Source organism: Oenanthe melanoleuca, chromosome 2 (assembly GCF_029582105.1).
Source record: "Oenanthe melanoleuca isolate GR-GAL-2019-014 chromosome 2, OMel1.0, whole genome shotgun sequence".
Taxonomy (NCBI): domain Eukaryota; kingdom Metazoa; phylum Chordata; class Aves; order Passeriformes; family Muscicapidae; genus Oenanthe; species Oenanthe melanoleuca.
In genome coordinates, this window is record NC_079335.1 from 111,331,787 (window position 1) to 111,346,030 (window position 14,244).

Sequence of the window (14,244 nt, forward strand, 5' to 3'; positions counted from 1 at the left end):
AAACTACCGTGGCTATCAGTCATCAAATGTCTGGAATTTGCTATTTTCTTTATGCAAGTTAAATAGCTGTTTTGTGTTTGAATTTTGTTACATATAATATAAAATAAGGTGATATCTTTAAATACAGAATGTGATCTTTGATGGGTCATTTCTACTGAATTTAGTTTTGCTGCCCAGAAATAGAAAATGGGCTATATTTAGTTTTACAAATTTTTCATTTAGTGGTATCTCAGCTTCCTCTACACCAAAGAATAAGAAATGACCAATTAGATAAAATCATGCAGCTTTGGTATTTTTCATTATCTACATTGGAGCTAAGTGTCTGTGCTCCTGTGATAAAATTAGCATCTCTGATTCTTCACTGTGACCACAGGCGGAGAAAGGCAGTAGGTAGCAAAAGCGGAACTGCTAAGCATGCCCACATAAGAATGTCACACTTAGGTAACAGAGTGTCCCTCAGGTCAGCCTACGATAAGAGCAAAGTCAAACAAGGCTGAATCCTTGATGTTTTGTGTTTTAAGTATCTGAAAATTGTTCACGACCAGCCTCGACCTACAAGACCTCAAATGATCATATGAGCAAGGCAATAAATCGGTGGTAACTTGCCCTGGGGCCCATGTTGTAGTTGTGATGTTGTGAAAGTTACATCTAGCGTTAGCCTGTCCACAGAGATCTGCCTGCTTTTTCAGGATTCTCAGACAGGAAAATTTTATATTCACTTTTACCGAAGGGGAACTATGGTGGCTGAATGGGCATGGCTGAAAGGTTCTGCATCGTATCAGTGCAGTCCAGTGGAGATGCATGGGAATACCACAGCATCAGGAGAGCCTGGAAACCACTTGCTTTCCAAAACTCCACACCTGAGCAAGATTTTGGCAAAGCCAGCAGTTTGTAGCCCTGCAGTATTTGCCAAACATCCAGGACGTGGCCTCCTGTTATGGGACAGACTGATTGACCTTCCTGACAGAAATCAGAAATGGAATGTAGTGGGCATAACAGAAAATCATTTCTGTAGGAAAAGACACTTCCAAAATGATGATATCCAGAGGAATGGACAGCAGCTTCCGCAATGCCTACATGCTTCAACTTGGACTAGTACAATTTTACAGCCAGGCCATACAAAAGCAAACTTTCAAATCATGTCAAGTGCACAGGAATACGAAAAAGAAGAAAAAAAGTGTAAAGGTAACTGACATTGTCATGCAGAGCACAGAAAATGCTGTGTTTAGAAGAAAACAAAGCAAAGCAAAACCAGGTTATGTCTTTGTTTACTGTCAGGGGTTTGGCCATTGGTGGAAGCATTATTATGTGGGGATGTTTTCTTGCTACCAACCTTTTAAATATTTTTTTTTTTCATCAGTGGTAATTGTGGTTTCTAGTTTTCTCTTCTATTAAATTTAATAGCTTTGTAAAGAGCCCTTATGATGTGATGAGTACTTACTGGGGTTTTCTGTGTGATACCTAATATGAAAAAATACCTCTTATTTTAGAGCCTTTAAAAAGTATTTGTCTCTCTCTTTATGATCTTTATAAGCTGATCAAAAATCTTTTCTGAACCTGGCCTTTTTAAATAAAGCATATCTTTGATACATTAAAAATGAAAAGACAAAAGAAGGCATTCTTTTCTACTTTCAGGGTGTTCAGCTCTCACCTATGACTGTGTTGTTTACCTTCTTTTCGTGTTATTAACCATACCCAAAGTCTCAATAAGTACATGTACAGAGCTCAAGTGGGACTTCTTGTTAGGAATATTGTCTGCCTCACTAGTCAGGAGAATAAAGCATTTTCTCTGAGGTAGGTTGTTTTATTCACATCAGCATAGTATTGAAGGAATTCCTTTTAAGAATCACAGTTGCTAAGATATTAGCATAAATGTAGTGGTTAAGTTATTCTTATTCCTCTTTACACTTGGATAAATAGTTCTTCATTGCTTTTCACCTAAAAAATAATTACTGGATATTGGGAGGGGAGATTACAAGTTGTTTTCTTTTACTTAAGTCTTGCGTCACTCCAGGAAGAAAGATTACAGTGTCAGGCAGGATATCACCTCATGAAAAAGTTAAACTGGTCTAAGTACCTGATTTCTTTAGATTTAGTTGTGCTTTACCTCAGAATGCCTCTCTGCTAACAGATGTCAGGTGTTGATCGCTTTAACGTCTTACTAAGGGCTGTCAGGAGGCTCCCAAACCCAGACAGTCCCATCCAGGAGTCTGTTAATTATGTTATGTCAAGCTAAATTAGCCTGTTTTCTGCTTGGTTTTATTTTTGAACAAATGAAACTTTTTACCTTGATGTTTTCATGCAAAGTTGAGGTAGGGAATGACTCAAAAAAGGTACATTTTTTAAGTATTGGCCATTACTTTCTCAAGAGATAAGCTCTGTAATTAACTGATGTCTGCTAACAGAGTCTTCCAATTATGATATATGGGGAGGCTTAACAAACTGGTTTGTCTGGGTCACAGATCTATAATGACTCTTAGTAATATTTGTTCAGGGACCATCTTAAAAGTTGTCAAAACTATTCGAGAATTTTGTTTGCCCATTGTTGGCCAACAGCTCAAGAAGCAATTGCTTTTTGACGAGACTGTGGGCTACCCATCCATGTCGTGAATAGTGCAAGAAAAAGCAAGCACAAACCCTGGAGGAGTCCTGATCTGAAAAGAGCAAGCTCCATTCTCTTTTTACCAAATTTATTAAGGTGTCAAAAATATTTTGAGGGATAGCTGGAATTGTAGTGAATCTGAACATTTAAATATAAACTATGACATTCGTTGTCATTCAAGCAGACTAATGAGTCTGAAGTGTTTCAATAAAAAGCACATCACACTGGCATTTTATGAGTCACAGACAAATTTAGTGTCATGTCATAACTGAGGTAGAGTGGATCTTGTGAGAGGAACAGAGAAATAACTGACTTGGTACACTTGGAGAAAAGAGTGTGCTGTTGTCTAAGATTTTCCTCTGATTTGTACCACAGGGCAGCTAGTTTATATCTTCCTGCATCTGTTGCAATCCCAAGGAAATCATTTTGTGTCAGAAAGATTTAGCTTTTTTCCTTCAACTGCTATTATAAATGTAGCATAGACAATATGATGATTTTTTTAATGTCTTATCTTCCACTGAGACATACTCCAAAAATTGTGAATGTTGAGACTTTTCAGCACTAGAATTCCATAATCCTACCTACCTTATGATTTAGTCACAAGTAGAGATTTTAAGATAAACACCATGAAGAGTTAATTTTCTGTTCTTGTAAATGTTTGTGGTTATCTTGGATTCTGATGTTTGAGGTTTTCTTAGCTTAATCTCTAACAGTAATTTTGCATAGTCATACTTCTGAGGGACCATTCTGACTCTTTGATCGTAGCGCACAAAGTGAATAAATAAGGTGGTGCAAATGCATACATTAAAGAGAGATGGTAACTCATTGTGTGGGCACTGAGATAGTTGTATTTGACAACTTATGGGTGTTGTAAAAGCTATGTTAGTAGTTTGCTCAAAAGCTGTTGCAGTTTTCAGTATAGTTTCCTTTTGATGTGAGAAGATCTAGGATCTAGCCCATGTTATGACAGTGAAGATCTGTGTTTACTCAAAAAAGCAGTGATCTAATATTTTTTTCCCCAAAACCATCAGAGGTGGCTGAGACAATTCAGGCAACAATAAAATCAATAAACAGGAAATAAAACAGTTATTTTTTAATGTGTAAAATTTTGTTTTACAAAACTGGGAACTGATAATACAAGCATACAAAACTGTGAGGGCTTCAGAATGGTATGTTTAATCTTTGCAAGTACATGTTTAAATGCGCAAAATTATTTTACTAAAACCTGGATTTTTATTCATCTTTATGCATGAAGTCTGAAAAGCAACCAACATAAGATCCTTCCACTTGGTCCTTCAGAAGTGGCACTCTGCCCTGAGTGATTTGAATGCTCTGCAATACCTCCCACGTACCGACACAGCTGAATCTTTTACAACAGTATGCAGGGGCCCTATCTGCAGCATTGCAATACCCAGGACTCTAGACCAGGGGTGCACAGTTTGGAAAAAGTCAGGAGAATAGGACTCTTGCAGGTAATATGCCACAGCAGATTGAATTGCACTGCGTGATACTTCTTTTTTCTGTGTCAGGGACCTCTGTTGGTTGGGCTGTAGCGTCCAGAGGGTTTTTTGTCTTTCCTTAACATTTCTGTGGGTTCATTCTGGTGGGTTTTTAAACTGAGCTCATTCATACGAAGAAGTAAGTGCATCTTAATGAAGGTATTTCATTGTTTGTAATTAAAAGTCGCAGTCATAATTTGTAAAACAGTAGTTAATGAAGAGCTGAATAGTGTAGTTTAAGGTGGTCTGTTCTTTACACTCCCCTTTTCAGGCATTCTCAGCCTGATTTCTGCCTACCCAGTTAATATCACTGACTATGCTAGATTTCTGATTTACACCAGGGTCAGTTTATAAAAACTTTGGATAATTCCAGGCACATGTTTAACAAGTAATTCCTGCCTTTTTTAGTATGATGGACTAACACCTTAGACTGTGAGAGGTTTGCGCTTTGGATCCTCTGCCATTGCAGTATCAAAATTTCCGTTTTATCCCTGGCCTGTTGCTTGAATTGTTTATTCTTATGGTGATTAACTTCCATGTGTTCACAGACACGTGTGAACTAATAAAAATTCAAGTGTAATATAACATTGCTGGAGGCAGCAAAAGCTCAACATGACTTGATGTAAAGACACAAATATTCAAATCAGAATACAAAACAAAGAAAAACTGTTAATATTATTCTACTCCGCTTTCAGACTTTTGATAAAGACACTGTCTGACTGTCTTGTGTTAGACAATTTAATTCAAAGGCGTACATGAAACAAACCTACAGGATTGGACTCTAAAATATTAAAATGAAAATATTTTAGGAATATTTAAGTTTTTAAAATCTTTGCACTTTAAAATCTTTGAACTGATTTGTTTCCAAGGGAACAACAATCTGCAGAGCTATGAATCTCTTTAATATTAGCATATCACAGGTAGGGAACCCACGATCCCCGGCAGTGTTCATCTTTTTTTGTTGTTGTTGGAAAAGTCTTACAATAATTTTTTGTTTTCTCCCCATCCTTCACAGTTTCATGTAATTTAATTTCCTTGTGGTATTTAACGAACTCTTGACAAAAACAGTACCTGTGACACATTTCTAAGCATTATTGGTATAGCAATAGAAAATAATAAATATTTGAGGAACTTATTTTGGAACTGAAAGTAAGTCACAGGCTGTGTGATGTTGAAATACCATTTCCTCAGGTGCCATCCTGGCTGGAACAGCTCTGTCTATGCAAGGTTTCAATTCTGTTTAGTTTTTCAGTAGCAAACCTAAATCCAATCAGAGGGGGAACAAACAAGAGAATAAAAGATTTGTGGAAATTTTGACTTTTCTGGCAAAGCAAATCCACACAGGAGAAATTCTCACTAAGAATTTAAAGCCCAGATCCCCGAAGCTTTTCTGGGTGGTGTAAAAATATCTAGGTATTGTGCTCTGCTAACCTGTAAAACAGTCTCATGTCTGTGGGAGCTCTACATAAATTCCTGTTGGCAGTACCACGGTAATGAACAACCCGGGTACTGTACTTGTGAATGTTTTATTGGGAGTGTGGAGAAGTAAACTCGGCAAGCTGTATGTGTTTCATACACTGGAGTATTACCAACCCATCACCTCAGTGGGAATGGTTTGGGGGTTTCGGTATAAATGGCTGTTGCAGAATTACTTGAATGAAACACAGGCGTTTTTTATGAAGTGCTGAGCATCCATTATTGAAAAATCAGATCCTTCATGAGACATGCTTTTTATCACAGAGAAACTCACTGTTTGTAAAATCTAGATGATGGGCCTGATCTAAAATGAAAATTAACTTCTGTTGTGTGCTTTTTCACACTGTATTTTACAGTGGTATTTGATGAGTTAGACAGTGGTAAATTAATGAGGGTTCATTAGGGTTTGTTGTTGGATTTCAGTAAGTGTTTGTGATTTTAATGAAATAAAATATTTAAATTATTAGAGTTTTAGGAGAACAAGTTCATTTTGGAGGCATCTTCATTGATTTCAGTAGCACTTATCTCTACAGAGTTCAGTCTTACTTACCAAATGCATTATTATTTCATGAGCAAGTCAATAAGAAATGCATGTCAAAAATGCTTCTTTTATAGTTAGTGGGGGAAGAAGAACTCCAAGTATGAATTTTAACTTCTCTGATAATTTGAAAGACTTGTCCTGGATTTAGTAGTTAATCAGTAGTTAATTAGACACTAACTGGAAATGCTGCTTATTTAGATAGGTTAGTTATAGTTGTATGTTGGAAAGGAAAATGTTTCTCTGTTGGCTGTTTTTATTAGTCTGATATATTTAGCAATATCAGATAGGGGAAAAATATGGATATGTCATACCCAGTTCTTACCTATTGCACTGAACTTCTGAGGACTGTTTAATAGTATGTTCATCAAGATTGTTAGATGTATGCTTAAGATCCTAGAAGAAAAAGGGGCCAAGTTACACAGTAATGTTCACAATCCTTTAGTTTAAAATAGTAAAATAAGAAAGTGCTCATTATCAAATCAGTAATAACTCAGCTTCCTAATAATAAGAACAGATATTAGAAAGGGATACCAGTTTGTTGCTGACTTCACAAGTTTTACTGTATCATAGCTGTAAAGAAAAAACACATTTTTCCTAGTAAAAAAACAAATAACAGCTAATAAAAGTTACAAGTAAAATAATTTGTTTAGGTAAAAAAAAAAATTTGGTTGATTAAAGAAGATGTGTTTTCCATACAAAAGTTTGGGGTGCATTAAGCAATCAAAATATCATACAGTTTTTGTTGTAGTGGCATTGTCACGTTCATAGTTCATAAGTGAGCTGAAATGAGCAAAAAATGTTCCTTCCTTTTCTTCGCTCTGTTTTCAGAAAGAAAAGCTCTTCTAAAAGTACTTCATTACTGAAACAGAAAAGATAACCAAGCAGAATAGCAAAGCAATTAGCTTATTGATAATATTTAAGCAGTGTTCTTTTTGCTGATTATATTATATTGAAGTTTCCCACCTGTTGAACTCAATAGAAATTACTTCTTGAAATCACTGAAGTTTAGAAAAGCTGCTTTCCCGTAAATTCATTACCAGGCAGTGGGGAGGATTGTGTATGTGTGGAAGGCTGGGGAGATTCATGCATGTAATTCTGTAAAACAAAATCAATAAAGCTGATGACAGATTAAGTTGCTAAATTTTGTAAAAGTAGACTACTGTTTGGGTCATCAGCACAGTACTATTGGATTTTCTATGGTTTAATGCTGAAAAACAGGATTATTGATTTTAGGATTTTCAGCGTATCCCCTCTGGGAGTTCTTAAGCAGTCTTTATAATTCTTCACACTTAAGTTGACAACTACAGTGACATAACGGTGTCCTTGCCTTAGTAATCGTTTTCTAATCATATTGGAAAAGGCTGGAAATGGTTTATAAAATTATTATTCCAGACAAACAGGGGAACAGGAGGGTTGTCAGGATGTCGCTTCTTTGTCTGGTGGTCATTGCTACCTGACTGCCATCTTCCCTTGGAATTAACTTACAGTCACAGATTAAGACCTTTGACTGTCATAAATCTGCTTCCCAATATGTTTGACTGGCAGGGGAGTTCACAAGCCGTCCCAATATAAATAGGATTTTAGCACATCAGGTGCTGCTCTGAAGTAAAACGGGCTGTTTTGCAGTCGACTTTGTTGGTGTATATTCATTGCTCCTCTCCCGATCCATGTGTATGCATGCCTGCGTGTGTATGCATGTGTGTGTGTACGTAAAGTAGAAGCTGAGATAGGCTAACAAAATGAACTACTGTATGCAAGAAATATATGAAGTGCACCCAGCTGCTGGTAGCAATTGCTACATGCAGTCCACTGATTATTGCACATATATCGAAGATAATCAGGGTTACAGCAGTTGTGATGCTCAGGTCCTGCACAGTAACAACATATATATGGAACAGGCCTGGGCGGTGAATCAGCCTTATACCTGTAGTTACCCTGGAAACGTGTTTAAAAGCGAGTACTCTGACATGGACATGGCCCTGAATCAGTACAACCAACCTGAATTTTTCACAGAAGAAAAACCTACTTTTTCTCAAGTGCAGTCGCCATCGTACTCTCAGAAGAAAGGTAGGGGAATTTTATTTAAATACAAAAAAAAAATAATCTCTGTTTTTGTTTTTGTTTTGCTTTAAACTTACAGTTGCATCAGTTGGCTCAGATGCATCTTTGAATGTGAAGGCTGCCTGTTCAAAATTGAAAGCAGCCGTAACATAGGTTGCTAGGTGATTGTAAGGTTTTTGGTGAGCGATGAGGATTTCCAAACACTTTTTCTTAATCTATAAGAGACATTTGCAAGTATATTGCTTTTTTTTCTGCTTTCCTGGGCTGTTAAGTTCCTTTGCTGTTCACCAGTGAGCTCGATAAGAAAGTTTCTCTCCTGAAATGTCGTCATGATATATTCAGCATCTTAAAGCTATGTTTCTGGTTACATACAAACTGTGTAAGTCTGTGCTTTCAGGAAATGTGAACTCTGTTTGCTCAGCAACTCAGGCATAAGATTTTGAAAATAGGACTGTAAATATGTATGGAGAAATGATTGTGTTTGAGTTACTGTCTTCTAAGTGAAAACCATGAGTTTCTGATTATGCAGAGCAAAAAAGACTGAAAATTCAAGACTGTATACATGCAAGAAAGATGACTTTGTATCCAAAAGGTTGATCTAATCAATATGTTTGTGAGACAAGTGCAATGTCTGCTCCCCAGGGGTTAAATCATTGCCGGTTTTTAGAATTTATTCTTTTGCTTTCAAGTAAGCAAAGGAGATTTAAATAGAGCCCAAAATACTAACAAACCCTTTTCAGTTTTGTTTGTTTTGAACTCGGTAACCCAACTGAGGCATACAAAGTATACTTTCTCTGTGTTTCTTTAAAATCACATTATTAAAGAAGAAAAAGAAACTGTTACACCAAAATACTGTCCTTTTCTGATCGGATTTTCTTTTGCAATTTTCCAAAATCCAGATGAATCTGATGTAACTAGAGAAATAAAGAAAACACCATTTATTGCTTTTGAAGTATATTTGTAGTGAAAAGTAGACTGTTTATTTTTATTAACTGCATGGGAAACTGAAATATTTTCCTTTGGGCAGAAAATGTTCATTAACTCTTGATGCAATAAATCTCTATGACTGATAGAAAAATGTCTTAATTTTATACATTAAACAGCATCATATTTCATAATAAAGAAAATTATTTTTAAAATCCTTCTTGGAAGCTGTAACAACATGATCAAATTGTAGTTGTAAATAAATGTAGTTGTGGATAATGCATGTTTTTGTGTTGTGCAACATTTTAAATGCTTTTTAAGGCTATTTATCTGTTGCTGGGTTTTAATTAACAAATTCATAGCTTTTCCCATGTCTTATTTTTGGTTAAAGAAAAAGTTTATCTCAGGATTAGCTTAGAAAAAATAAAGACTTGCTATTGCAAAGTCCCTGAAGGAATACATTTTTCATCGTGTTAAAGGTTATAATTAATACATAGTACACCTAGATCAGAGCTTTAAATTATTTCAGTACTCAGACACCCGACATCTGCACTGTGTAAAGTTTTTGAACTTGTCTGTTTGAAAGAATAGAGTTGTTTTTAAAAACAGCTTGTATGCCCTTATTTTCTACCAGCTCAGTTTCACTAAGAAATGGTGCTGAATTTCTGTGGAAGCCGGCTTTCAAGCAGGCTTTTAATTGATCATTCACAAAGACTAAGCAACGTGTTTTGGGATTCTTTAGTGCCTTATTATTGTGATAATCAATAAAAAGTGGCCTCCCTTCTGTCAAACCTTTACAAATGTTGAGTTTGTTAGGCAGAAGAGATCTAAACTGCGTGGAACATGTGCATCTTCTCTTTTCTTTTTTTTTTTTTTTTAATTTCCATCTTTTAAGCAAGCTATCATAAAACTAACGAATCTTTTAATCCTGTCCTAAGAACAGAAGGCTTTTCACAGGGCATGTGTGTCTGTATTGATCCAGAATTGATTGGGGGAGCGAGTGAGTTTGTTAGAGAAGCCTTGGTAATAGCCCATTAAAGCAAAATTAAGTCCCGAAACAGGTGTTCGTGAGGAGTCTTGATTGTTGCAGTTAGTATTTTTGTTAGTCCCCTGAAATTTGTCATAACCTCAAGAATATGCTGTTCAAATTAGATTGTACTTTACAGTAGCACATGGACTCATTTCCTATCAGAACTTTTGCTAGTTACTAAATGGTTAAAGTCTTGTTTTCCCTCTGGGAAGAAAAAAAAAAAAAAATCAACATTTTACATGTTGAAAAGCTTATAATTTGTGAACGGGTATTTAATTACTTTTCTGTTTTTATGTCACTTTCAAAGAATTCAGAAAATAACTTGAAAAACAACAACCAAAGACCACAGCAATGTCACTAAGGGAAAAAAAATAAGCATTTTTAAAGCATAACCAGTTATTCTAAATATCAGAAAGCTGCTTCAGTTATTACAGTACATTAAAAACTATTATTTCCTGACTATCTGTCAGAAATTCTGATGAAAGAATTAACTTTTAAAGAAAAGAATTGTAGTCCAGAAAATCAAGAGGTGGAGATGTGGGTTTAGCTTTGCATTTACTTATTGCTCCATTACCTTTTGTGCTCTGGTGTGCGCTGTTAAAAGGTGACAGCACAACATTTGTGCAAGAGCTTACTGGTTTATTAAGGAAGCCCTTTTGGACCTGATCCTGCCCTAGGAAACAGGCAGCCAGATACACTTTGTTTTCTGCATAATGCTGTGAAATCTGATAAGGAGAACAGAGCTCATCATGGTGAGAACGAGGTGCTATTCTCAGTTTTGTCCCAGAGAGCTTAAACGGGAGTATTTTTCCCTTCATCCAGTGCTGCCAGTCATGGTGAGCTTGCAGCAGTGCTTGCTGGATGGCTGATGCTCAGGGGGAGCCTGTGCCCCTCTACCCCTGTGCAGAGGCTGAGCAAACAGGCAGAAATGTCCCCGGGTCTCCTCACACCACGTATGCTGTGAGAAGTACCCAGTGACAGGGAGGACATAATGCAGTCAGGAAGACACAAAAGAAATATGTACAGGAGTTCAGAAACCTCAGTCTCCCAGCACTTGGTGTCTGCACAGTATTTTGATCATTTGGACAACACGGGAGAAATGTCTGCAAAGTTAAAACTGGGATGAGAGTTGATTTTCACTTTCCTTTGCGTGGTAGTTTCTTGGACAGTGTTAATGAAGGATGTCCACAGATGTCTGTGAGGTTGGGCTTTAACTGCAGATTCTGTGGGGCAGAGAGCAGTAAGCAGAGGCTGCCTCCCAAACCAAGGGTTTTCCGGGGGGAATACTTGGGTTTAGGCTGTAGCAGAGCTGGCTTCTCATCCCTGCAGCTCCCTTTGCTTCCCAGATACTGGTGAGGTTAATGCCATGTTTTCGAGGGCTCCTGGTATGGTGGGAGAATGGGGCTCTGAAAGTTGTTATTACTGTTGTTATTTTTATAATTGTATTTGCCATAATTATTTCTCTTTATATTTTTCTCAGGCAATTAATGTGCAGCTGAGAATACATAGTGTGTGAGTGCTAGAGTATGCAACTGAATTAGCCCAAACTGAGTTCTCAGCAGTGTGAGAACATTAGTGTACGTTTTAAAAAGCTAAGAAAAAGTAACGTGAAGCTTATGCCAAAACATCATCTCATCAATGCAAGGAGTGTGTGTGGATATAATCAATTTACAGAAACACTGAGAATTTGTCATCCTGGCCTTTGCAGTAGAGCAGCTCCCAATATGTTAACGATTATTCAAGACTTAAAAATATCAATTTTGCTGTTGACCACCCATCTAAGGAAATAGCACTAAGAAAAATTGCATAATCCATTACATAAATCATTATGCATTTGAAGTTATGTTTCTTTCATAACAAAAGTCAATGGAAATAATGTGTTTTCATCTCCTTTACTGTAACCTTTCCACAACCAGATGAAGGATGAGAAAGTGAAGTAAGTTATACTTTGCTTTGTTCAGTGAGGTTTAGATTTCCAAACAAATAACTTTCTTGCAGATATTGTCTATAAAAACATTTAAATAATTTAAGGGGTGGGGAAATTACATGATCTGACCCTTAAAGTGAGGTATTTTGTATCTGTAACTGGCAATGGCTGCAGGTGCAGTACTGATTGCTTAAGTTTAAGTGACAGCACAGTTTGGGCTAAAATGTTCTCAGCACATTCTCTGCAAAAGGAGAGAATTGTTGCTGATAAGGTTTCTGACTCAACCTAAGGAACTAATGCACTGAAAAGTCATTGAGAGAAAAGGGACTATAAAATGTTTCAAATTCAATCTTTGCAGAATCTTTTCCCAAATTTTAGTAATTTCATAAATCGAAGAATGTCAACAAAGATAAAAATTGAGGACATGCAAGCCAGTTAGCTAACAAGGAAAGTGTGAATCTGCTCAGCAACATTCTCAGTGCTTCCAAGCTTGAAGGAGAAATAAGCCATTTTTCTCAGTGGGAGTAATTTAAAGAAAGTGGGAAACAAGGATCAGTGTGTCTGCCCAGCCTTTCAGATCAATGTTGATAATAGCACAAGAATGGAGTATGCTTTTTCTCTGTTGGCTCTATGCTTTCACCAAAAAACACTCCATTTAAGCTTTTTCTGCACAAGTATCTCAAGGATGATGCATGGCTGGTCCTTGTAATTTTTTATAATTTCTAAAGAGTTCAAGGTGACTATGAAAGCAGTAGAACAGCAGTACAAATTTATATTTCAGTTTTAATACAGTTGAGGATTCTCAAGGTAGTAATTAATTTCATCTTTTTCATTTTCATACTGCAACGTCTAGTGAGTGAATACCAGCTTACTGGTAAGTCATAGCTCCTCATTTTAGGGAGTGGTCTCTAGTCATGCAAACCATACCACATGGGGGAAAGAAAGATTTTAGGGAATATATTCATTACATGACTCTGCCAGCATACAGTGAAAATTAAAATACTGAATAATGGTCTTGAAATGTAACTGTCCATCTGCAGTAGCAAAAAAATGGCATTTTCTGCCTGCAAGCTATAAATCTGTGGTGGATTAGGAACAAGCTAATAATGAACATCTGGCAGACAGGCATAATTTGCTTGCGTTGGTGTTCTAATATCCCTGTTTGGTAGTCAAATACTATTTGGTTCTACCATTTTTTCAAGGTGTGAATTAATTCCCTAGGCAGATATCATATTATCTGTACCAATCTGGAGATATAAAGTATGTGCAATGATACTTTAACAAAGCTGAAATCTGTTCTTTACTTGTCTAAAAATATGCTGCTTGTCATTGTTGTTGTTGTTGTTACCAGGTACAGGGGAAAAAGAAGCACTCTAATTTTTCAGAATTTTTTATAATTGAGATAATTTTTCTTTACCTTGGTGCATGGAAGAATAGCCACTGAGTGTCTCATTTGTGTCTCTCCAGCCCGTTGCACTGTGCAGGGTCATATATGGTGCTTTAAGGCATCATTCCTGCAAATGGTAATTCAAGAGTGCATGTGTAGTGTTAATGGAGGAGTACCTCAGATGGCTGCATAGGTTATCAGATCTCCTTCTGTCCTTATGGCTGTTTGGGGCAGACTCACTGTGCATTTTCCTGTTGAAGGGAATTGTTTCATGACATGCCTCTACAAAGCTACAGTTGTGATTTAAATTGCTCTCAAGATTGGCTATAGTGGATTATATGGCATATTCTTCTAGAGAGGGGCAACTGGTCCTGCTGTGTGCTGAGCCTTGCCAAGACAGTAAGATTAGGCAGGCTGGCAGGTGGGAGTCTGGGGACCATAGGTGTTATTTTAGGCTACAGGGGAAACACCAGACATGGCAGATCGAGGTCACTCACTATTGTTCTCCACTCAAAACAAAGATCCAAGTTGGGCATTGGGATAAACAATGTCAGATCATACTTGACAGATAATTAACTTGGAGGATCATACGGGATGCAACAAATGACAGTCCATGAGGATGCTGAATACAGCAGACAGAGACTTGAAACAACAAGGAACAATATTGGTTGTTTTTCTACAATTCAGTGAGGTTGGTCTTGCTCTTGAACAGTTCCTCTTAGCTATTTACTTTAAAAGGTTTTGAGCAAAAGAAATAAAAGATAAATTAGAACCACCTGAAATCGGAACCTACCTGA

General features: G+C 36.8%; 1 protein-coding gene across 14 annotated transcripts in view; it reads left to right on the forward strand.

Moving 5' to 3' along the window:
- THRB (thyroid hormone receptor beta) overlaps positions 1-14,244 on the forward strand; it is a 153,318-nt gene that overhangs the window by 116,173 nt on the left and 22,901 nt on the right. Inside the window, exon 1 of one of the 14 annotated variants that reach the window (XM_056484662.1) lies at positions 738-1,185. The exons of the other annotated variants lie outside the window; for them this stretch is intronic. Within the exon in view, the coding sequence (XP_056340637.1) occupies positions 738-1,185 (448 nt within the window). Of the gene's footprint in view, positions 1-737; positions 1,186-14,244 lie in introns of those variants that run through there. 14 annotated transcript variants of the gene reach the window in all.